The 25,530-nt window shown below is 38.7% G+C and overlaps 1 protein-coding gene across 4 annotated transcripts in view; it reads left to right on the top strand.

Annotated features, from left to right (window-relative positions):
* The window catches only part of KCTD16 (potassium channel tetramerization domain containing 16), a 313,427-nt gene that overhangs the window by 38,754 nt on the left and 249,143 nt on the right, over positions 1-25,530 (top strand). For 2 of the 4 annotated variants that reach the window (XM_050794941.1, XM_050794937.1), the window contains exon 3: positions 2,771-3,928. In XM_050794941.1, the coding sequence (XP_050650898.1) occupies positions 3,097-3,928 (832 nt within the window). In that variant the 5' untranslated portion in view covers positions 2,771-3,096. Of the gene's footprint in view, positions 1-1,598; positions 2,425-2,709; positions 3,929-25,530 lie in introns of those variants that run through there. The other 2 variants (XM_050794938.1, XM_050794939.1) reach the window with 2 other exon arrangements.

Genomic DNA, 25,530 nt, shown 5'->3' with positions numbered 1-25,530 from the left:
TTTAATACCTGAGCTCCAAGGCTATTGTCATGACGTTCTGGCCTACTGTCTTAGAAATAAAAGAAAACAAAACATTTGCTTACTTTAACTACAACCAAAACCAGTACTTAATAGGTCTGAATTCAGATATATTTTGTCTTTGACCTGATGTCAATGAAATATTTATTTTCTTGTCATGGTGAGCAGTGCATGCCAAGGAAACTTAGATCACTATAAAAACTTAAAAATAAAAGAAAATCTAAATGTTTTGGCCCTGTTGCCAGATACAGAGCTGCACTGATAGCTTAGGGCACTAGATGGCGATATAAGTGCATCACATAACAAACATCTTCTTGATTGGTCCAGCATTAAAATCCTAATGATTGAGGCCAGAACAGGTTAATGCATTAGTTAAAGAAATGAAGTCAAATATAATCAGATGTAGGAATGTTGGCTAATGCTCTGAATATGTTCAGTAACCCAATGCTTATTGACAGAAAAGATTGTTAAAGTAGAAACTAATTTATCCTACTGTTGGGTGTATCTTCAAGCTAATTTTTTGGGCAAGAGTAGCCAATAAGCACGTTTCTCATAAAATGTGTATAATTCCTAAGTTCAGCTCCATTTTTGGTTTTCACTTTTTAAAAATAGCAATTATTTGGGATGGCGTGTGCCTCACATATATTATTCATTACCAAGCACTATATTCTTATGAGGGATGTGAGCCCTAAGACACTGGTGTTTTAAAGGGGAAATGGCAGACTTACTGTAAGCTGTTGGCTGGGCCATTATTGACTGGCAGGCTCAACTGGAAGCACTTTGTTAGTGGATTAGGTTGCCCTGGAAATGCCTTCCTGAAACTCTAATGATGCACTTAAGGGAGCCCTCTGGAACAGGAGTAAAATGTCTTTTAGCAGGAGTGCCTTCCACCAGAGTCCTCTTGGGATGACTTGGGAGGGGGCTGGGGGCGCATCCAAAGAGATGCTCAGTAAGGAAACAACCCCAGAAAAAGGTTGCAGGTATCAATTTCTTACAGGTAAGCTAAGATAATGACTTATGGATGGATGCAAACTGTGGGCTTTCTGTGGGTGCCAGTGTTTCATGTCTTCATTTCGAAAGAGCATCATTAATTTCAGAGAGTGTTTATTTATCTACCCATCTACGTATATATTAATAGTTATTTATTTATTTGCTAGGGGTTGTGGTGGCAGGCAGACGAAACAGAAAAGAAAAAAGAGAGAATTTGAGTGTATATGGTTTAAATCAAAGGATTAAATAAAACCCACTTTGTAGTTTGAACATTGGGGTCATTTGGTGTGCGTGTCTGTGTTTTAAAGCAAGCTTTAGAGAGAAATTTGCCCTTCAGCAGGAATTCCGTGAGCGGGAAGGGGATAAGGGGGAGGGGGGAAGATTTGTAGATTTTTCAAATAAAAAGTCACTTGTGTTTATCTCACAACTTACCTCTTGGGTGGGGGGCGGGGATTTGCTGTGGGATGGTGATGGTGGTGGAGGTGAAAACAAGAAAGAATGAAAAGGCCCTTGGAAACTCCAGACTCCCAGGACAGGACAGGGAGGGAAGTGGCTGCGCAGCACTGCGTCTCCGCCCCAAGCCCCGCGCGCCCGGCAATCGCGTGCCCACCGCTGGAGCGCGGCGTCCCCATGCAGTCCTGGCAACCTGTCACGGAGGAGGACGTGACTCGGAGCTGCCGCCGCTTCCTCTAAGCCATATTCCTTTAAGATGATGTAATAGTCATTTCCCTGGATGGTTTCTTGCCTGCACTGCTGAAACAACAGCATCCGAACTGCACTGGGAACTGTGGAACCACCCAGCTCCGCCACCAGAGAAGCCGGAGACCCGGGCCCCCCGCCGGCATCTCTGCGCTGCGTTGGCCTCTGGCTCCCACCGGCTCCCACCTGGCTGGGAACATGGGAGTCCGTTTGCCCTTGCCGGCAGGTGGGGTGGCTACCTGGGACCCCAGCAGGGCACGTCTCTCCATCTTTCTGCTTCTGGGCTTTCTGAAAAGCTTCTAAGTCCTGGTACCTCTTGCAACTCTCTTCTAAGGATCCTTTCCAAAGATTTCTTTTTCCATTTTCCCCCCCACGGGGAAGCTTTGGTTGAATATTTTCTCTGCTTTACTTCTTCAACCCAACCTCCTCTCATCACGGTTTAACTTTTTAGTGACTTGTTTTAACTTAAGATACGGAGTGAATACATATGTACCTACATACTTACATAAACACAAATAGGCATTTATATAAATACATACATATAATAGTTATTTTCCAAGAGCACACCTCTCTGGCACTTTTCATTGATACCTGGGTCGTTTACCTGTTTGGGATTTGACAAGATCCAGACTCAGTTTGGCTGTGGATTCTGATTGCTTTACAAATGGTTATTATTATTTTTTTTTCACAAGAACTGGGTCTCCAGCACTCACTAAGGTAAGCTCTAAGACTTATTGCTTTTCCTGTCCAGCTGAAAGAAAACCCCATTTAGAAGTTGAAAATTGCATGTTTCTTTTTAAGGTAGACTTACAAGTAAAATTGTTTTTCATACTAATTGCTGGAGACAGAGGCTTATAGATAAACATGTAGACACAAAATCGCATGAGAGAAGCATGATTTAATTGAAGAATGACTGAGATCAGTAGTTCCAGAGCTGCTTATGTAAAATAATCTCTCTCTCCCTCCCTCTGTTTTTCCCTCCCTCCCTCTCTCTCTCTCCAGAGGACTCTCTTTTTCTGACTCATTCCGGGTTTGAGGAAATAATTTTTCTCTTTTCCTTCAGACGGACATCTGAGTAACTGGGGAATTGGCCTGCCTTGCCTGTGAGCTTGACGGAAGATTGGATATAGATGAGTTGATTATATTCTATGAAGTAACAGCTCACTACCATCTACCATCCAGGGTTTAAACTACTTTTTCAGCATCACTTCACCTGTGGACTCTTATACATTTTGCTTTCTTGGGGGAAAAAACCTGGGATAAGAGGAGGTCATTTTTTAATAAGTTAGCATCCTTTTCCCTTTCTTACAAGTTGATCCGAAGGATAAGGCTGTGACTCCATTGGATTGCACCTTCAAATCAAAATAGCAGCAGCAGAAGAAAGGGACAATGGCTCTGAGTGGAAACTGTAGTCGTTATTATCCTCGAGAGCAAGGGGCCGCAGTTCCAAACTCCTTCCCTGAGGTAGTAGAGCTGAATGTTGGGGGTCAAGTTTATTTTACTCGCCATTCCACATTGATAAGCATCCCTCATTCCTTCCTGTGGAAAATGTTTTCCCCAAAGAGAGACATGGCTAATGATCTAGCCAAGGACTCTAAGGGAAGGTTTTTCATTGACAGAGATGGATTCTTGTTCCGTTATATTCTGGACTATCTCAGGGACAGGCAGGTGGTCCTGCCTGATCACTTTCCAGAAAAAGGAAGACTGAAAAGGGAAGCTGAATACTTCCAGCTCCCGGACTTGGTCAAACTCCTGACCCCTGATGAAATCAAGCAAAGCCCAGATGAATTCTGCCACAGTGACTTTGAAGATGCCTCCCAAGGAAGCGACACAAGAATCTGTCCCCCTTCCTCCCTGCTCCCCACCGACCGCAAGTGGGGTTTCATTACTGTGGGTTACAGAGGATCCTGCACCTTGGGCAGAGAGGGACAGGCAGATGCCAAGTTTCGGAGAGTTCCCCGGATTTTGGTTTGTGGAAGGATTTCCTTGGCAAAAGAAGTCTTTGGAGAAACTTTGAATGAAAGCAGAGACCCTGATCGAGCCCCAGAAAGATACACCTCCAGATTTTATCTCAAATTCAAGCACCTGGAAAGGGCTTTTGATATGTTGTCAGAGTGTGGATTCCACATGGTGGCCTGTAACTCATCGGTGACAGCATCTTTCATCAACCAATATACAGATGACAAGATCTGGTCAAGCTACACTGAATATGTCTTCTACCGTAAGTACAAAGGGTTCTTTTAATTTTTTATGTGTGTCAATTCTCTTCGCAAATGTATATGGTCTGCGTGTTCTGTCCATACCTAAGGAACATGGTTTGGAATTCTTTTAACTCTTGAGTTATAGTTAGAGAATTAGAGGTTATAATTCAGCTCTCATGATTAACCTAAGGCAACTTTTATCCAATGAGGTCACAGAATATTCAAAGGCCTCCAAAATCACAAGATGCAAATGATGTTGGTATATGCAATATGTAAAATGGAAACAAGCATGTATATCTTTTTTTTTTTTTTTTTTCTTTTTGCCAAATATTGAATTGTGAAAATAAGGTTGATGATTGCATCTTGGCTGTTTGTCCATAGGAGCTTGGTATACTCAGTGGAAAAATTACTGCTGTCTATTCATTTAGCTGGACTTTGAGGTCTATTAAGCTGGTTGCTGAAGACTTGCTTTCATCAGGGGCTTTGAAAACACAAATGGATGTTGCCATGAATAATGTGGTCTTGGCTAGATGGCAGTACAGACTGCTGAAAGGCCCCCTGCTCCCCCCAAGTCTAAAATTTGCTTTTAAGGGTTTTACAAATCTGCTGTTTGATTCTGAAGCCTTTTGTACTGAGACCTGAGTTGCACTGCAGACTTAATTAAGCTGAACTTCATTTAAGATCTATCTAAAAGGAACTAGATCCTTGAGAATTGTCAATCACATGCAAACACCTTCAGACAGCTGAGGTGATAGAATTACTGACATAAAAGGAAACCAGAGAGGGAGGAAATGAAACAATGATACTGAAGCCTTTTAAGTAAGGGGTTCTTAGAGGTAAGTTCATTTGCTTAAATGAAGATACCCTGCAGATTCCTCATTTTATGATATGGCATTATTCTAAACTATAAACTATGAGCCATTGATCTCTGAAAGGAAGAGTAAATCAGCCTGCACTCTTTGGTACTCGATTTTAACTGCCAGTTTTCAACAGGCCCAGGAGTTGGGTGAAGTAAATTCCACAAGAAATGTGTTTCCAGTGTTAACATTTGATTTCCTGTATTCTTATTCTAAAACAAATCCAGAATTCAGAATTAAAATATCTAAATTTCTTTAAACATAAAAGTAGGACTGACTTTCTTGGACTGGTTTTCTTCCTTAGTTATGTTTATTCATTTGGCAATGGTGCTGGAAACCTTGGTGAAGAGGCTAGTGGGAAGCCAAGTTGTTCTCTACTAAGCTGTCACACATTTGGTTTTGAGAAGTGAAGGCACACGTATTGCATAGCCAGAACAACCTGTGGAAAAAAATGAAATCAGTAATCAGTTCAGGAGTATACTGATGTGCAATAACAAACATCATTTGGTTCATTAATCCTATCTGTGGCCTTTATCTACAGTCTATATCTTCCTTTATGCTAGAGCCTAGTGGACAGGTATTGTTTTCTTCCTTTTGGTAAATTTCCCACTAGTGTAGAGATAAGATTCTGCCTTTTTAGCTTTGTATAAAGGAATATGACATTATCTATCGTTCTAAAGAAGAAATATCTTCTCCAAACTTTTTGGAGAAGTACATCTTAGAGATGGTTCCCATGCAGCTTTGTAATATTTACCATGTTCTCCAATTTTGAATATTTGAAAACATAGCATCATAAGAAGCTTCAACCACATAAATGAAAACATACCAGTTATACCCCCCAGAAAGACCACATTGGATTTATAGTCACTTGCTTACAGAAATGAGACCCACACACTGAAATTTATTTGTCTACCAGTGGCATTTCTGTGTTCATCAAAGGCTCATCTGTCCAACACAATTTCCCTTTAGATTGCTCTGGACAGGCTCCATTCTCCTGACTATGTCATTTCTTCTTTCTTTGTTGAATTGCTGAGAGATTGCTGAGGAATAGTTTGTTCTCCATCTCTCCATGGACAGGCTAGCACAAATGCGCAGGAACTTCATACCAGCAGCATATATCTTGCAAATGATATGCTTCCCCTTTGTACCCAACATCCAGAGCTAAGTGTTAACTCTTCCTCTGTCTTAGGACCAATAAAACTGACAGCTGGCTTTCTAGGGTGCATAACAGCTTCCGTGCAGCTGCTTAGCCATAATTATTTAATTAGAAGCTGCCAACTGTGCCTATATAAGCATTAATTCATCAAGCTGTTGTGCTCGGGTTAATGGGCCGAAACCATGGGAGATGCTCTAAAGCAGGGAGTTGGCTGCATGCAAAGATGCTTTTCACAAAGGAACTCAACTTCCTCCTGGGCTTAGGGGGAAATACATACATATACATACATACATACATATATATATACACACACACACACCCACACATACACACACACACACACACACACACACACAAGCTCCTTACATCTAAGGAATTAACAGTTTAGGCAATCAGTCTTTTTTGATAACACAGGAATAATGCAGAGTCACTTTGCATGGATCAATATCTCAGTAAAAAATAAACAGCAAGAAATTAGTGCATTGCATGATGGTTCATAATCATGGGGAGAGACTTCTTGTTTCCTTGTTTGCCTATTTTTTCTTCTGAGTCTTCCAAGAAAAATTTGGTAGACCGAAATCTACCTATCAACCATGAATAAGTTAGATTCTTACCTCATTTACATTTTCATGTGGACCTAGAGTTGATGGTCACTATCAGGTGGTTTTGAGTGTGTGTTTTGTTAGCGTAGAACTATGAACAATGAAAAAGTCAACAGGTGTTTGTATGTGCTTAAGAGGAAGGTAAGAAATGTGTTTGTCTACATCACTTACACACCAAAATACAGGTGAAATGCTATGGATTATGATTCACTTATCCACAACTAAAAGAGTTAATATGAGTGATACAGGAACATAGAAAAGAAACGTCTACCCTAGGGATTGTCTTACAAAGTATTTTAGACATGTCCTTTGCTTTAATTTAAAACAATAAGAAGGCTTCTTTACTCCTTTCCCATCCAACTGACTGAATAATTACTTTTCAAGCATTATGTGGAAGGTGAGGTCATAAATATCATAAAATGCCTTCTTGATTCACCTCTAAATAAAATGAGATCTATGTAATTTGGAAAAGACAAGTCCTGATTTTGAACTAGATACTCAATGACAATTCACATCACTTAGGAACCAAATGACAGGTGCATGGAAATAAATGAACCTTTATTTCCAGAGCCATCTTCTGATGCCTGAGAGAGTGGGAAGATTGTTCTTGGTTGGAGAGAATTATGCACATTTCCAAAAGCCTACTCATGAGTGAGTTACTTCAGCCAAATGCCTGAAAGCACTAAGATTTAAAGGCATTTGCCTCTAATAAAGCTGTGATAACATCACCACACATAGGGAGGTTAATTCATAGGACACTTGTTCTGAAAACATACACTCTGAATTCTGTGAATTATAGAAGCAGACACATTGATTCATCATCTTTTCAACAAATTGCAGCTTGTAAGTGCATTTTAACCTTTCTTCTCTTTACTTATTTTCCTAAAATTTACAGTTGCTTCCACAGAAGTCTCTAAATTGCCTTTTAGATGCAGTATGTATCTTCAGGATTATTGATTAAGATAGGCTGTCGGAAAAAAGTAGATCAAGAAATTATCTTCCACTTATAATTCAGCTGTGTGACCTTGTATTGGGGAGAAATATAAGCTTTGGCCACTGTGAATAATTTAGGTAAGATTGACTTTAACAAGCTTCAATAAGAGCATGTGCTTTCATAAGAAAAACAGGTGGAAGTGCATTTACCCTAAAATGATTCTAGCTTTTTTTTTCTCCTGGCTATTTGAAAGATCCCAGTACAGGTTGAGCATCCCTAATTCAAAAATACCATATCCAAAAGGATTCAAAATCCAAAACCTCTTGAGAGCCAGCATGGTGCCACAAGTGGAAAATTCCACACATAAGTACTCAACACAAACTTTGTTTCATGTCCCAATTATTAAAACTATTGTATACGATTACATTCAGGCTATGTGTATAATGTGCATATAAAACATAAATGAATTGCATGTTCAGACTTGAGTCTTAGCCCCAAGATATGCCATTACGTATGTGCAAATATCATAAAATCTGAAAAAATCCAAAATCTGAAACGTGTCCGGTTCAGGCATTTTGAGTAAGGGATACTCAACCTGTAAGAATTTCAATTTTTATTACTTCTAGAGATATGGTATTGGCACATTCAAAGTGAAACATCACGGATAGCAGAGTGGCCAAAATCATAAGGTATGTGAGGTTTGGTCCCTACACCACCAGCATCTCTCTCTGTGACTTCCTTCTGTTGTCTCACCTTAGCTGTTCCTCTTTCCTTCTGTTTGAGTCACTCCTGCTCTCCAGTTCCTTCTCCCATGCCATAATCAAAGCTCATCTGGAAAATTTCTGCTCTGTCATTATACTTAGAATGCTTTCAAGGCATGATGTTACCTTCCCCAGGGGTATTTGTACATAAGAGCACTTTTAATAGTTGTGGATCAGGCATCCTTTTACCCTGAAGAAAGTAGTTCTTAAGATTTGAAACTTCTTAATTTCTGATGAAAAACAAACCACAGCTTAAGTATAAGACTTCATTGTGAAGTCAGTTTAGACCCATGCTCAGGCAGATATTGGATAATAAAGGGCAGAAGCAGCAGGCATAATTTTTCTTATTTCTTTAAGATGCTGTGCATTGAGAATTGGGCTTAATAGAACAGTGATATAAGCATGTTAATGAAGTATTTTATTATACTGTTTTCACTTCTATGCCAAGCAAGAGCTGTTACCTGAGTCCAGTCCCTTGTAGGAGAAGATTAAAATAGTTTCTTTCTGGGTCTGTGGCATCGGGGAAGGTATTTGGCAGCAAGAATTGTGTCAATGTATGGGTGAAAAGGGGAGGTCTCTGAGGTTGCCCCCAAGTGTTCTGATTCATTAAAGTATATATGATTGGAAAGAGAAGACCAAATGTTTCTAACAGCCTAATGAGGTTGTATCTAATCAAAGAAATTAGAAATGGAAGTAGCTGAGAATGTGCCACAAAGCTCCATCTGGAACACCTCCAAACACAAAACACGGAAAGGAATAACTACGCATAGGATGAGTGCCAGTCCCATGCATAGAAAGAAGTCTTCCAGAAATGGATAGACAAATGCTCAGTTTCTGCATCATAACGCACTGTTGCTCTTTTTCTTTTGTCTCTGTGATGGCTTTTCTCAAGTATTGTATTTCTTGGCAAATCAGTTAATTTTTTTTATTACAGAAATTTTCAAACATATCCAAATGTAGAGATAATGGCATAATGAACTTTCATGTAACCATCACCCATCTCTAATAATTACACTTAGCACTGCAAGACCAATCTTGTTTCATCCATATTCCTACTTAATTTCCCTTCTGTTGACACTGGATTATTTTGAAGCAAATCCCAGACATCAATTAATTTCTTCATCCACAAATGCTATGGTATATATTTCTAAAATATAAATTATTTTAAAAGCAATGTAACATCATTATATGGTATTATACCATATACCATTATAACATACAAAATTAATAATTCTTTAATATTATCAAATATCTAGTCAGTGTTTAAAGTTTCCTGATTTCTTCACAATGTTCTTAAAAGTTGGTTTTAATCAAGATGCAAATGAAATCTACATATTACATTATATTTGTCTGCTAATTTTCTCTCATGATTTAAAAAATATTGCATATAACTTATATGCAACAAAGTGGTAAAATGTCCATCTTATGTCTCTTTTAATTCCTCCCTTTCTTTCTCTTCTTCTGTTTCAGTTTTCCCTTCCCTTTCCTTCTCTCTCTCTTTCTTTTCTTTTCTTTCTCTCTCTCTCTCTTTCTTTCTTTCTTTCTTTCTTTCTTTCTTTCTTTCTTTCTTTCTTTCTTTCTTTCTTTCTTTCTTTCTTTCTTTCTTTCTTTCTTTCTTTCTCCTCTTTTTTACAACTGATTTGTTTCATGAAATCAAGTTGTCATGTTGAATATCCTGCATTCTGGGTTTTGCTCATCCATCTCTATGATCTCCGTGATATTATTAACATATCCTCCTCAATCCTTATGTTTTCAGTAAGCTCATTAGATCTAGACTCCAGATTTTAGAGGCTTAATCAGATTCACTCAGTATCTCTGACAAGTTTTCACAGGTGATAGCAAGTCCATTTTACAATTTGCATTGGAGGACTGAAATGCTGTATGTTATGGAGGCAAGATAAGGGCATGTTTTTATTGTTAGCTTTTACATATTTATCATCTGAATCAATAGCAATTGGGTGTATTCTCTCCATTGTTCAAGTTGATTCTGATGTTAAAGCAAGCATTTAAAGAGGTCCCTCATTTTCTCTCCAGTCATTCAAAGTCTAGTATTGCCCTTCCATTGTCATTAGATTAGGCTACCATTCAGGTGCTGCAGTGAGCTTACCAAGATGTGCAGTGGGCCCTACTGACTATGAGAATCATTTTGGGTAGAAAAGTTTGCCTTCTGGCTCTTCTGATTTTACATTTGAGTATCTTTGTATTCTTTCAATTGTGCTGAAACTCCACTGAACTTACCATTTGTGTTTCCCAAGCCTCTTCTCTAAATGGCATTGTTAGTCACTCAGTTGCCCAAGGAGGAATAAAATATAGGTGACATTCCTGATTCTTTCTTCTCCCCACTGTCTCCAATCTCCAACAAGTCCTGTTGGTTCTTCTCCTTCATCTCCCTCAGGTCCATCCTCTTCTTTCCATCTCCGCTGATGGAAAGGCCATGAGCATTGCTTTATTGCTTTTCTATACTATTACAAATGAACTTAAATTGTTCTCCCCCTCCTGCATCCTGTATTTTCCCCTTTGGATCTATCCTCCTTGCTCCAAATATGATGAGATTTTTAAGGAGTGACTGACCATATCACTCCTTTGCTTAAAGTTGATGACTGTCTTACAACTGCTCTTGTATTCAAACACAAACTCTTTAACGTGAACCACGTCCTTTTGTGAAATCATTTCTGCTTCCCTCCCCAGCCTCTACTGTTGCCATTTGGCCCTGTATGCATTTATAACCTTAGCCATAACAGATCTTTTTTAGTTCCTGAATGCTGCTGTATACTTTCATGTTCATTTTTTGTGCGTGATGTTCCTTCTGCCTGGAACTCTGCCTCCATCTGCTTTGATTAGCTAAATGTTCAGTTTCCCAATCCAGAAGTTACTTCTTCTGGGAAGCCTTTCCTAGTCCACCATACCTGGATTAGGTACCCCTTATCTTTGCCTCTTTAGATCCTATTTTTCTATATCACAGCACATATAATAATGTATTCTACTTGTTTATTTACCTGTCTTTCCAACTGTAAGCTTTGTGAAGACAGAAACTGTATCTGTCATGTTCATTATTATGCCTGATTCAGTGCCTGGAACAAATGTAGGTATAGTACTTTATAAATATTTCTTTAGAATGCATTTTTAAAAGTTCCTACTGCAATATTATATTTTGGTCATAGATGCTACTGTCTTGAATATACTATTGTATTATCTCTTAATAGAAGAACTGGAGGGCAGTGATGGTGTGATTGATGCCTTAAATAATAATAATGTTATTTTCTAACTTTCACTGAGTGCTAAGCATTTTACAGACTAGTTGGAATTCTCATTGAAAGGTGCTCTACTCTCGGCACCTGCGCAAAGATTCTAGCTCCAGGGAACTGAGAAAAACACTTACCAGCAGCAAAGTCTCCTGTGGTCTCCTTTCAGTTGGTTCATCCAAGCAGGAGTAAATTGAAGCTGGATGTGACCAGGGTTTAGGGAGAAATCCAGGAGGGAACCAGGATTCAGAAAAGTGCTGCAAAATTGATAAATATCCCCAATAAAAAAAGAGGTCTACTAGAAGGCAAACTGTACTGTGAGACCGACAAGTTTGCCTTCTTAATTTTCTTACTGCCAAAGTATTCCATTTCCTCATCTCTTCCCATAAATGTTAATTTTCATTTCTTAATGCCAGAGGCAGCATAACATAGTGGTTAAGAGCCTGGATTTTGGTGCCCAGGCAGCTTGAGGTTGAATCCCAGCTTTGCTACCTACCAGATACATGATCATTAGCAAATTGCTTCCATGTCTCAGTTTCCTCAACTGTAAAATGGAGAGGATAACAATAGTACTTGCCACATAGAGTTGATATGATAATTAAATGGGTTGATATATAGAAAGTGCTTAGGACAGTGCCAGACACCCAGTCAGTGCAATAGAAGCCTTAATAAATATGAGGCCGCTGGGAATACTGCATGGATGAGACATAAGCGCTTCCTTTAAATAACATATGCGATTCTTTCTAATAGTCCTTTTGAAAACTTTGCCCAGTTTATTGATGTTAAAACAGGTTAAAACAAACAAAAAATATACAGAAGTCACTTTATAAGAAGAAGTTTTAGCTATTTGTTATAACTGAATCTGAGGTAAACCCCTTAAAAAGCTTTGAATTCTATGAACTCTTTGCTTCATTCTGGTTATTCCACAATGGAAGTGATTAATAGAGGGTTTCCTCCCCCCATCCCTGACCTTGATTTCAACCTATGGCTTTTCGGAACCTAGAGTAATGTACGATGGAATTAAAAATTAAGAATACAGCTTAAATTATATATCTGATCACTGCAGAATTAGAATAACCTTGTGTGAATATCAGCCTAGAGAGTATTCCCTCTCATGGTGACAGAAAATGGTTATTGAGTATGCCACTGACAATAGGATCATTGAAATTGCTCCAGAAATGAAAACAAGACATTTTGCTTCACACTGTGAGTAGCTGTGTTATGTGGCATTCAAAGGAAATAAGATTGCTAATGGGATGGGAGGCTGTTACTGTGTGACCCATTCAAAAACTGCCCCATGTGAAGAAATTCTTACTTCTCTCCTTTTACGCATCAGTTCCACTCCAAAGAAGAAAGTTAGAATAATTTCCTCAGTCAAATTCACAGCAACTTTTTATTCTGAGTAAATCGGATGCAATCTGATTAGGAGTTAGTTGTACCGATGAAAATAGAAAGTAACTAGTTGAACATAATTTGGTGGCAAAGTTAAGAGACTCTCAGCTGCCTGTGGTGGCTCACGCCTGTAATCCCAGCAGTTTGGGGGCGCTGAGATGGGAGGATCACCTGAGGTCAGGAGTTTGAGACCAGCCTGGCCAACATGGGGAAATTCCATCTCTACTAAAATTACAAAAATTAGCCGGGTATGGTGGTGGGTGCCTGTAGTCCCAGCTACTTGGGAGGCTGATGCAGGAGAATTGTTTGAACCTGGGTGGTGGAGGTTGCAGTGAGCCGTCATCATGCTACTGCACCCAGCCTGGCCCACAGAGTGAGACTCTGTCTAAAAAAAAAAAAACAAAAAACAAAAAAACAAAAAACAGAGAGAGAGAGAGAGAGAAAGAGAGACTCTCAGGCTGTTTTAGACAACATTGTGGACTGTCCAGGTCAACAATGAGAAAATAGAGAAAAGGACAACTAAGCTCTGGTAGTGGTAACATTTTTGTACAGGGGACTCTGGAGCAGCAGAAAAATTTTAGTAATTAGACTAAAGAAAATTAGGCATATGGATATTAGAGTGTGGCAGAGGCATAGAATTAAAACCAAGGGACTTATCTTGACTTGGAGAAGAGTTTCAGAGTTCTGAAGATACCCCAAACAGAGAATGAGCTGGATCACGTTGAAAAGCACATCAAGCCCTGGTCAGGCATCACTGCTAATTTTCATACAGCTTAAGCACTCATTTACATCAGTTAAAGACATTTTCCTATGGGCATATGCCTGCAAAATTACACTGTAATTCAAATGGAAAATAGAATCCAGTTTTCACTAATTTTCTTTCTAGTCAACTAGGTGAGATTTTTTTTTCTTTTTTCCTTAAACAGAGGGATATCTGTGTGGAGTTGTCCAATTTTGTCAAGCTGCAACAAAATAAAATTTGTTAATTCCTATTTGCCCAATAAAAGCATAACTTAGAAAATGAGCAGTTTCACTTGGCTTTTCTGAATAGATATTCCTTTGGGACAGAGAGGTAATAACTGATAATATAATGTGTGATATTTTCAACAATTTTAGGTCAACTTTGGATGCTCTAAAATATAAAATATTTATTTGGAAAGGTGTTATTACTTCACACTTATTGAGGACCTGTCTTATGTGAAGTACTTTTCTGCAGGTCTGTTCAGTTAAAATGGGTAGAAAATGTCATATCTGTATGCAAAGAATCAGCATTCTGATTCACCAGCTCTTCATGTTAATGATTTTCTAGTACTTCTCCACAATCTGCCAGGGAAGTGATTAACAATCTGCATATACTTCATTGATTGGAAACTGCAGGCACTTCAAACCTTCCTTCATCTTCCTTCATATGCATCCTTACGTACAGACCAAAAAAAAAAAAAAGGTAATGAAGTGTAATTTTGTTTTCTTACACACCTTGACATCCTTTCAACAGAATGACCTTCTTTAACAGGCGGATTTAGGTCTAGCCTCAGTTACTCGCTGAGAGTTCTGTTTACTACTTTCTGGGCACGTGAGTAAATGACAGGCACCGTGACCTTGCTGTGCCCTTTGCTCTTGTGTGTGTTAGGTTCCTCAACATCATCCACCACATGCAGTGGTGGGCTCTTATACATCTTCTAGAAATACCTATTGAACACCTACAGTGTGCCCACGATTACACGAAGCTCCAATAATTCACCTGTGAGCAGAAGCATATGGTCAATGTTGTCATGGAGCATATGGTGTAGAAAGAGATTATAATAGTAAATGGGAAATTTCAATCTAGTGTGATGAGGAAGTGTAAACTGATATGAAGATAGAGAGTTAGCTCCTAGTCTGAACTTGGGGTATCAGGTAATGAAAACTGATTTAATGTTAATACTTAGAGAGGAGAAAATACTTAAATCTGTTTTGCATTTTTTGACTTTCAGACACTAGCTAGTGGATGGGGTCATAAAAGTTACATCCTAGGAGGCTTAGGAAAACTTTAAGATTATTAACAATCTTTTTATTTCTGATTTAGAATTTTTCCAGTGGTGGCTGTGCAAATGATATTATTAATAGTTATGCCAAGAACCAACATCATATTTTTTTTAACTCTTGAGGTTTCTCTTCCATTCAAACCCTTGTCTTTTAAAAGTGCTTATGCCAAATCAGAGTCCAAATGATAACCAAGATAAGCAGTAATTGATTTTAAGAGTACTTTATATTTGTAGTCTCCTTTTATAATGATTATCAAAATGATATATATCATTATTATTAACTTTAACTAAACATGACTGATTTACCTTGCTAATCTCATGCACAAATCATCTGCAGCAACTACTACAGTGCTGAACACTCAGGAGGTGCTCAGTAAAAGTTTGTGGAATGTATGAATAAATTAATAATACCACATTTTAAAGCAAGGAAACGTGAAATGTAAAATAAATGAGATTTGCCTTCATTTTACTTGCTACTTACTTTTAATCATGAATATACCCCATGAGTGACAGTAAAATATGGTTGAATACCCTAACAGCATCAAACCCATCTGAATAAAAGCCTTAGTTCAGTTACTTCCTATCAGAGCATACTTGGGCAAGTGTCTTTTCTTCCTAACACATTGGATCACCTCCCTCCACATAAAAGGGGGATGAGGAAGCTTCTTTCATGGCAGTGTTGTGAGAACTAAACCAACGTCAAGCATCTTGTTAGCTTTGTTCTCATCAGTAGCCAGGCATTTTATCTCCCAGCTCTTTTTTTTTTTTTTTAATTTTATTTTTAAAATTTTTGAGTCTAGCTCTGTTGCCCAGGCTGGAGTACAGTGGCATGACCTCGGCTCATAGCAACTTCCGTCTCTGGGTTTGAGTGATTCTCCTGTCTCAGCCTCCCTAGTAGCTGGGATTACAGGCCCCCACCATCACATCCAGCTAATTTTTGTATTTTTAGTAGAGACAGGATTTCGCCATGTTGGCCAGGCTGTTCTCAAACTCCTGACCTCAGGTGATCCACCCGCCTCAGCCTCCCAAAGTGCTAGGATGAAAGGCATGAGACACTGTGCAGGGCCTTTTTTTTTTTTCCGAGATGGAGTCTCGCTCTGTCTCCCAGGCTGGAGTGCAATGGTGCGATCTTGGCACACTGCAACCTCCGCCTCTCAGGATCAAGCGATTCTTCTGCCTCAGCCTCCTGAGTAGCTGGGATTCCAGGCACCTGCCACCACGCCTGGCTAATTTTGTAGTTTTAGTAGAGATGGGGGTTTCACCATGTTGCTCAAGCTGGTCTTGAACTCCTGACCTCAGATGATCCACCCGCCTCGGCCTACCAAAGTGTTGGGATTACAGGCGTGAACCACCATGCCCAGCCTGTCCCAGCTCTTTTAATTCATCTTACAAATGTTTGGACCCAGCAGGAGAAACTGAGAGCAGATGGACCTGTTAGAGTGATGCTGCCTGCTGCCGAAACAGAAGTGCCACAGCTACCCACTGGTCTAACTCTGCACTGTTACTACACATACTTCATGGCCCTGGAGACAGAAAAAACATATCACAACTCACATTCCTTTAGTTCCTCTGATCTGCTCACCTCTCCTGCCCCTTCTTTAGGCACTCATTCATTACACTGGCCTTTTGATGGTTCTTACAACAGGCCAGCCTCTTTCCCACCTCGAGGGATTTGTCTCAACTCTCCGCCAAACACTCATCCTTCCACTTCTCATTTTTCTGAGACCTACTCATTCTTCAGGGTCAGGCTTCAATGGATTTTCCTTGAAAAGGCCTTCTGCTGCCGTCCCAGCTGAAGTAGCCAGTGTTTTCCTAGTGATGTCTATTCAGTACCTTGTTTGTTTCCATCCTAGTACTGTTCACATGTGTAATCATTTGCTTGATTTACTTGTTTATTCTCTCTATATATAAACTGTAAGCTTCCTGGGGACAGGAGCTATATTTGTCCTACTCTTTTGTATCCTCAGCACCTAATATAGTGTCTTATACATAGTAGGAACTCAATAACTTATTTTTCTCCATTCTCCCCACCTCATGATGATAAATTATAACAATAGAATTTCCTGTCATCATGAAGGCAGCAAGTTATATGTATATTTATGTTTATACATACACATGTACTATATATATGTATGTAGGTGTATATAATAGCTGGCTTATTATAGAAATGAATAAGAGATAAAAAAGAAAAGGGCAAGTTAAACCTTGAGAGAGAGGATAAGAGATGTGGACAGGAGTGGGGAAAGCCACTTTGCTAAGTCAGGTGCCTTAGGTACCTCTGTTGTATGACAGGAATGGTAGATCTATGTAACTTCATCGTAAGACACTGAGTAGCAAATAATACCATATATGTAAAGTGACCATGTTGCTTATTAGATGTCTGCTATTAAGGCAGATTTTATGTTAGCATGAGTGAACATCTACAGAATGTCTTTTTTTTTTTTTTTTTTTTATTGAGACGGAGTCTCGCTCTGTCACCCAGGCTGGAGTGCAGTGGCGCAATCTCGGCTGACTGCAAGCTCCGCCTCCTGGGTTTACGCCATTCTCCTGCCTCAGCCTCCCGAGTAGCTGGGACTACAGGCGCTCGCCACCTCGCCCGGCTAGTTTTTTGTATTTTTTTTAGTAGAGACGGGGTTTCACCGTGTTAGCCAGGATGGTCTCGATCTCCTGACCTCGTGATCCGCCCGTCTCGGCCTCCCAAAGTGCTGGGATTACAGGCTTGAGCCACCGCGCCCGGCCCAGAATGTCTTAAGGATGGGTAATGAAGAAGAGAGACATTAAATCTGCTTTCTTCTTATTATTATTATACTTTAAGTTCTGGGATACATGTGCAGAATGTGCAGGTTTGTTACATAGGTATACATGTGCCATGGTGGTTTGCTGCACCCATCAATCCATCATCTACATTAGGTATTTCTCCTAATGCTTTCCCTCCCCTTGCCCTCCACCTCCTGACAGGCCCCAGTATGTGATGATCCTTTCGCTGTGTCCGTGTGTTCTCATTGTTCAATTCCCACTTATGAGAGAGAACATGCAGTGTTTGGTTTTCTGTTTTTGGATTAGTTTGTTGAGAATGATGGTTTCCAGCTTCATCCATGTCCCTGCAAAGGACATGAACTCATCCCTTTTTATGGCTGCATATTATTCCATGGTGTATATGTGCCACATTTCTTTATCCAGTCCATTATTGATGGGCATTTGGGTTGGTTCCAAGTCTTAGCTATTGTGAACGGTGCTGCATTATATAAACATACATGTGCATGTGTCTTTAGAGCAGGATGATTTATAATCCTTGGGGTGTATACCCAGTAATGGGATTGCTGGGTCACATGATATTTCTGGTTCTTGATCCTTGAGGTATCACCACACTATCTTCCACAATGGTTGAACTAATTTACACTCCCATCAACAGTGTAAAAGCCTTCCTATTTCTCCACATCCTCTCCAGCACCTGTTGTTTCCTGACTTTTTAATGATCGCCATTCTAACTGGCATGAGATGGTATCTCATTGTGGTTTTGATTTGCATTTCTGTAATGACCAGTGATGATTAACTTTTTTCATGTGTTTGTTGACCGCATAAATGTCTTCTTTTGAAAAGTGTCTGTTCATAACCTTTGCCCACTTTTTGATGGGGTTGTTTGTTTTTTCTTGTGAATTTTTTTAAGTTCTTTTTAGATTCTGGATATTAGCCTTTTGTCAGATGGATAGACTGCAAAAATTTTCTCCCATTCTGTAGGTTGCCAGTTCTAACTGCATTTTTTAGAGAGTTGCAAAAACATTTATATATCAATGGTCAAAATAAAAAATAAGTATTTTTAATGGGCAAGTACATTTCTATTATTTAAATTATTATAAGATTATCAATTAAAGAAAAAGTAATAATGTGATGTGGGATATTAAACATTAAAGTAAGATGCATAACAACTATAATCCAAGGGCCTGGAGGGGAACAATGAGGATATGCCATTTTAAGATTCTTATGTGTGCAAAGCAGCATAATATCACTTGGAATTAGATAGTAGAAAGTTAAAAATATATACTATGAATTCTAAAGAAATCACTAGTGTAACAAAACACAGATGTGTAGCTAATAAGCTAATAAAGAAATAAAGAAGATAAAATGAAAAATAGGGTTTAATAGAATGGTAACACCAGCCCTATATTTTTATGAAGTTGAGTACCATACATCCAAGATATGGGTACATTTGGATCTCCTCGACTTGTGTAATAATTGTACCCTTATGGTGTGTAGGTCCTAGGTCCTAGCCAAACAGATGAAAACAAATCCCTTATCCAAGTCCTGTAAACTGCAATGCTGGATGAAAGTGTGAAGTATTTTTTTTTTTTTAATCTTAGGCTGCGTACTTTATAAATTCAACATACTTTATAAAATTAGAGCATCCCGAGGTGGAGAGGGGAGGAAGTCCGTGATTTCATGATTCAGTTTCTTGACTTTGAGTTGCTAGGCTGTAAATAAAGTCCTAGGTAGAAGACAACATATAGAAGCTTTTAAAGTGGTGCTGTTTCGATTGAAGTGAGCATTAGGTAAGGTGTTTTTCCCTGTTCCCCATTTCTTCCTTTTATCTTGGTGGTCCTTGGGACAATTCCAGGAAACCTAGGGCTCAGCGTAGGTGTTTTAAAAAAAAGCCCGACCCAGATATTCTATATAAAAGGTGAATTTCCCTCTCTTGAAAACTTGGCTTTTTGCATTTTTGTTCAGGTTCGTAGTAGTGTGTTCATTTTTATTTGTTTTATTTTCCCTTGGCTTATACTGAGTACTCAGAACAAGTCTACATGAAGGCAATTATTAGAAAAATTAAATGGCAAAAGCAAATTAATTTTGATTCTATCTTTTGGATCTTTCTGAGAACGTCATCTTAATTATCCAGTTTACATTTTTTTTTTTTATAACAACACAAACAATAGGAGTTATTTCTATTGAAAACAGGGTGTGGAAAATGGTTTCTACAACAGATTTTAAATGCTTTCTACCTAGTAGTTTGGAATTATTTCTATATTGTAAATAAAACCCAAGGTTGGTATATTATTTTATTGGATCAATATAATGTGTTTTTTCCCCCTCCAAAAGGCTTAGGAAACTGGTAAAATCTCTGGTTAAAATGATGCTTTCTATTCTGACATGAAGAATTAATGGTAAACAAAAAAACTATTTTGGGTGTGTTCGCAAATAATTCCTCATACCAGCCCTATTCTTCTGTATGAACACAGCAAGAACACTTTCTTTTTATCATAGCTATATTTTTATATTTTTTATTGTCTGTAATTTGCCTTGGTAATTCGCTTCTTTTTATGAGAAAACAAGTTTTCTTCCAAACAACCAGATACAATGTAGTCAAATAATTGCTGTCTTAACTTGCTACTGAAGTCCTCCTGACTCTAGAGAGAAATAAAGTATAGGTATGCTATGGTATATATTTACATTCTGTGATGTTAGCAATAAACGTGGCTATCCTTACTGAATGCTATGTCCTGTATCAAGTGTTCCTCATTTAATTTCCACAAAACCCCACAATGATAAACTGGAGCTCAGAGAAGTTTAACTTAACCAAGATCACACTCTTAGGGGCTGCTTCAGAATTTCTGCATAGTAGAACCCAGCAGTATCCATCTGGCTTTAAGTTTAAAAAAAGTTCATAGGTTCATATTAAGAATGGGGGTAAGGGTAGACTGATGAAGATCAGGGGTTGGAGATGGGTCTGAACTTTAAAGTAATTATCTCTACCCCATGGACTCACATCAATGCCATGTAATGTAATAATTGGTACAAGCAGAATTCAAACCCCAATTGCCCTGACCCCGAATTCTGGCATTCTTTACCGTCATGCCATACCACAGAAATACCAGATGGCAATGCTATCTTTTTCGAACTGCCAAAGCAGAGCTATTCAAGGGAACCACCTCACAAGATAAAATGAGAAGCCCACATAAAGCCTCTAGTAGGGTGTGTGGATGGGAGAAGGTGCTTAACATGGCTGATTTTTTTTCTTCTTTTCCTCTTCAAATTTCAAGTTTTATGAACACAATTTTCTCATGATACAGCTTTAAAAAAATTGAACCAGATTGGGCCGAAATCTGACAATCTGTCCTCAGTTACCCACACAGAACTTCTGGGATACAATCTCTTCTCTCAGTGACTCCTACACAGCATTATTTTTAAGAATTTGATTTCCTAGGTACCACAGATATGAAAAGGCACAGAATTTCATAGTACAAAAAAGACGTCAAAAAAATTCGAAACAGAATAGGGAGAATTTATCATTTTCTTCCTGTACTCCACCAAATACCTAAGCAAAAATAAATAAGAGTGTGTGTGTGTGTGTGTGTGTGTGTGTGTGTGTCTTTAAAACTAAGAAGTCGTATTAGTGGTTTCTGGCTCTAGAATCAGTAGCAAGACTAATAGGAGTGAAGTAGCCTTAAACAAGATTAATCTTGGTGCCCTAGCAGGCATTGTTGGTCCCTAGAGAAAGGGTACATTTAAGCATGAAACCTATGACTAACCTGAAACTCTATTTAAACCATAAACTATTCAGACAATGAGCTTCTTTTTTAGTAGCTTGCCTAGTTTTGCATTTGGGGAGAGTTATTTGGGCACATAATTTTGTTGTAAGTATTTCACGTTAATAACAGCTTTCCATTACTTTAGAAGCCTAGTATTATAACAGCAAACTTGCAACCGAAAAACTAGAAAGAAAAACTTATTCTTTATTTAAAAACCAATTGCCTCTCTGAACTCCTTTTTCTTCTGAATCTTGATGAGAATCCTAAAGCCCTAGAGACAGGGAAGTATACACTTTTGCTTTTCCTCATCTCTTATGGTTTTTGTTTTTCTCCACTTAAATTTTTACCTTTCTCTAAAATGAATTATAGATGCCACTGATTGAGTGCAAGTCACCCAGCAGATACTGTGATAAGTGCTTTGTAGATGTTGTGATGTTTTCTCTTTAGAGCACTAAGATTTCTCATTAGAATGATTAGGAGGTGGGGATTATTTCCCCTATTTTACAGATAAGAAGACTGAGACCTAGGAAGATTCTTACTGAAGATCATAGCTAGTAAACAATAAAATCAGGATTCAGACTCTGGTCAAGTCTGTCTGATATCAAAGACTATACATGCTTTTTAATTGCTAAGTTATATTGGGTTATCCATAGAGTACAGAGTTTTCCTATCCATGAGATAATATTTTTAAAAGATTTAGAACAATCTGTGGAATATAATAAGTATGAGTTCGTTAAATAAAATTGATTATTGCCTCTTCAGTTGTTCACATAAAATTGAACCTGAAGTGATTCTATGTTTGACTTTGAGAAAAAAAAATGTATGTCTTCTTTTTTTTTTTTTTTTTTTGAGACAGGGTCTCAGTTTATTACCCAGGCTGAAGTGCAGTGGCATGATCTTGGCTCACTGTGACCTCTGCCTCCCAGCTTCAAGCAATCCTCCCACCTCAGCCACCCGAGTAGCTGGGATTACAGGCATGTGTCACCACACCAAGCTAATTTTTGTATTTTTAGTTGAGGTGGGATTTCGCCATGTTGGTCAGGCTGCTCTCAAACTCCTGACTTCAGGTGATCTGCCGGCCTTGGCCTCCCAAAGTGCTGGGATTACAGGTGTGAGACATTGCGCCTGGCCAAATCTACATCTTTATGAATACATAATAGCCGACATTTGAGGGTGGTTTATCTTTGCCAGGCTTTATGCTAAGGGTTTTATGCATTATTAATTTATTTAACTATTTTTATTGAATAGCTAATATATGCGAAGCAGTGTTCTAGGCACTGAGGAGTCAGCATTGAATAAAACACACATAGTTGTCTGCCTTCAAGGAGCTTATATCCTAGGATGTATGTGTATACGTGTGTCTGGAGAGATGGATAATGAACAGCATAAATAAGCAAAATATAAATTATGTCGCAAGGATACATTGATAGACACTATGGAGAATGAAGCAGGCTGGGTTTAGGGATGTGTGTTGGAATTTTAGGTAGAAGGTAGGGATGCCTTCACTGAGGTAGTGATATTTAAATAAAGGCTTGTAGAAGATGAACTTTCAAACGATGGGGAATCTGAGAGGCAGAGGGAAAAGCACATATCAAGGTCCTGAGGTTGGAGAGTGCTGGGTCTATTGGAGAAGAAGCTTAGAGGGGCAGTGTAGCTGGAACTGGTAAGGGAGGAAGAGGCTGGGAGAAAATGAGATTAGAGAGATAAAAGAAAGCCAGATTCTGTAGGGATTTATAGGCCTTTGTAAGGACTTTGACTTTGACTCTGCTGACATGGACAGCCATTGTTGGGTTTTCAGCAGGTAAGTGACAAGATTTGGCCTATTTTTAAAAGCTGCCTGCCAAATGATGTCAGAAATTTGACATATATTTTAACAAGGTAGCTGTTGTATTCAACCCTGGCTGCTATTTTGAGAACAGACTGATGAAACCAAGGGAAGAAGTGTGGCAATCAATTAGACAGCTATTGGAATAATCCAATTGTGAGGAGTGGATGGCTCAGAGAAGGTCAATAGGAGTGGAAATGGTGAGAATGATCAGATTCTGAATATATTTGGAAGGTAGAGGCATCAGAATATGCTGATGTCATGGGTGTGTTGTATGGGCAAAAGGACAGTGTTGAGGATGACTTCAAGAATTTTAACTTAAGCAATTTGGAAGAATGGAGTTACTACTAACCAAGATAAAGAAACCTGAGGAAAGATTGCCTTTTTTAGAGGTAATATTGAAACTCAAATTCAGGACATGTTAGTTTGGAGATGCTTGTTAGACATTCATGTGAATAATCAGAGTTAGATATATGGATCTGTGATTGTAGGGCAGAGTTCAGGCTTAAGATATAAAGCTGGTAGTCATCACCATGTAGAATGTATTTAAATCTGAGACTGAATGACAATACTAAGGAAGTAATGCAGTAAGAAAAGACAGTAGGTCCAAGAATGGAGGCCTAAGCACCTAAGTGTTAAGACCTGGGAGTTGAAGAGGAACCTACAAAGGAGATTCAGAAGGCGTGGCCAATGAGGTAGGAAGAGAACCAGGAAAGTGCAGTGTCCTGAAAGCCAAGTGAAAATAAAAATGCTTCAAGTGGGAGAGAATAATTAGAGTCACATACTGCTGAAAGAGTAAATTTTTTGCAAATTGAGAGTAATGTCTATTAGATATACCAGTGTGGAGGTCATTGGTAACTTTGACAGCAGCAGTTTCGATGGACTGCTTAGGGCAAAAGCCTCACTGGCATGTATTTAAGGGGAATCGTAGCAGAGGAACTAGGAAAAGTGAGTACAGACAGAACTTTCAAGAAGTTTTGCTAAAAAGTGAAATATAGAAATTAGGTGGTAGAACAGAAAGTGAGAGAAAAAGAGATTTTTTTAGACATTAGAAAAAAACAGCATGCTTGTATTTTTATAAGAAGAATTCAGTGGTTAGAAAAAAAAATCAACAATTCAGGAGATAAGTGGGAGGCAGCTGAAGTGATATCCTCGGATAAGTGAGAAGGAATGGGATAGAGTGCATAAAGAATTTGTTGTAAGACTTGTCAGTTCATCTATCTTGATGGGATCTATGAATATTGAATAGATATGTAGCAAATACAGTACATATAGTAATATGTACATATAGTACCTACATATAGTAATATAGTACATGTAGTAATATGTATACATGCATACCTACATATATGAGGAAGGAAGTAGTTGAAGTTTGAAGAGAGAAGATCACATAAAATAGTAGTCCAGGACTGTGGGAGAGTGAATAAACTAGGGAAATGTGTTATTGACCAGTGGCATTGAGGACTCACTTGAAGCAAATGGCCATGAATGTAAAGTGAGCTCATTCTGCATGGTTGTTTATTTTTCTCCAGCTATGTCCAGTTGCATGGGGGCAGGTGGGAGTAAGCCCAGATTTTAGCCTCACCAGCAGGCATGAGGTTTTGTAAAGTCAAGGCAGAAGAGCTCAAGGTGTATGCAAAAGAATTATTTAAATGATTGGCCATTGCATTTAAGTGGGTTAAGAAATTCAGTGAAGACATGAAGGAGAGGGGTGACAATGAAAAGATATAAGACTAATGGATTGAAGATCTCTCTGGGGTTAAAGGGTTTTTGGAATCTAGTGCTGGAAGAAATGAGATGGAAACCTAGGAGAAGATAGTGTTGTTTGAAGTTGAGCTTATGGAGGGTCAATGAATGAATAATGACACACTTCAGGGAATGGCCATAAAGGGGATGACTAAAGGAGGATGAAATTTTTGGACATTAGGAGTTAGGAGTACTCAAAGATCACCTGTGTACGTATTGAAAGCGCCAGAAATTATATTATTTCATCTTAATAATGAATCTTTTGTCCACATTTTAGAGAGAAAAGCTGAGGCTAAGAGTTGGGAAATAAGTCCAAGGTCCCCGAACTAGGAGAGGGTAGACTAGGATTTGAATCTGGTTGGTAAGATTCATCTCTCTTACCCACTGTGCATAATGGCTCATATATGGTATGTTCTGCTGCCTCTGTGCCATGGCCAATTAAAAGGAGTTGGGAGATTTTCAAATGTTTTGTGTCATTTGCTAACCAAATCTGTCATTCATCAACAAAGATTTATTAAGCACCTACTAAACAGCAGTGCAAGGCTGGGTGCAGTGACTCACA

The sequence above is a fragment of the Macaca thibetana genome, chromosome 6 (assembly GCF_024542745.1).
Source record: "Macaca thibetana thibetana isolate TM-01 chromosome 6, ASM2454274v1, whole genome shotgun sequence".
NCBI lineage: Eukaryota > Metazoa > Chordata > Mammalia > Primates > Cercopithecidae > Macaca > Macaca thibetana.
The sequence above is the reverse complement of the archived record's forward strand: the minus strand, read 5'-3'. Positions and strand labels throughout refer to the sequence as shown.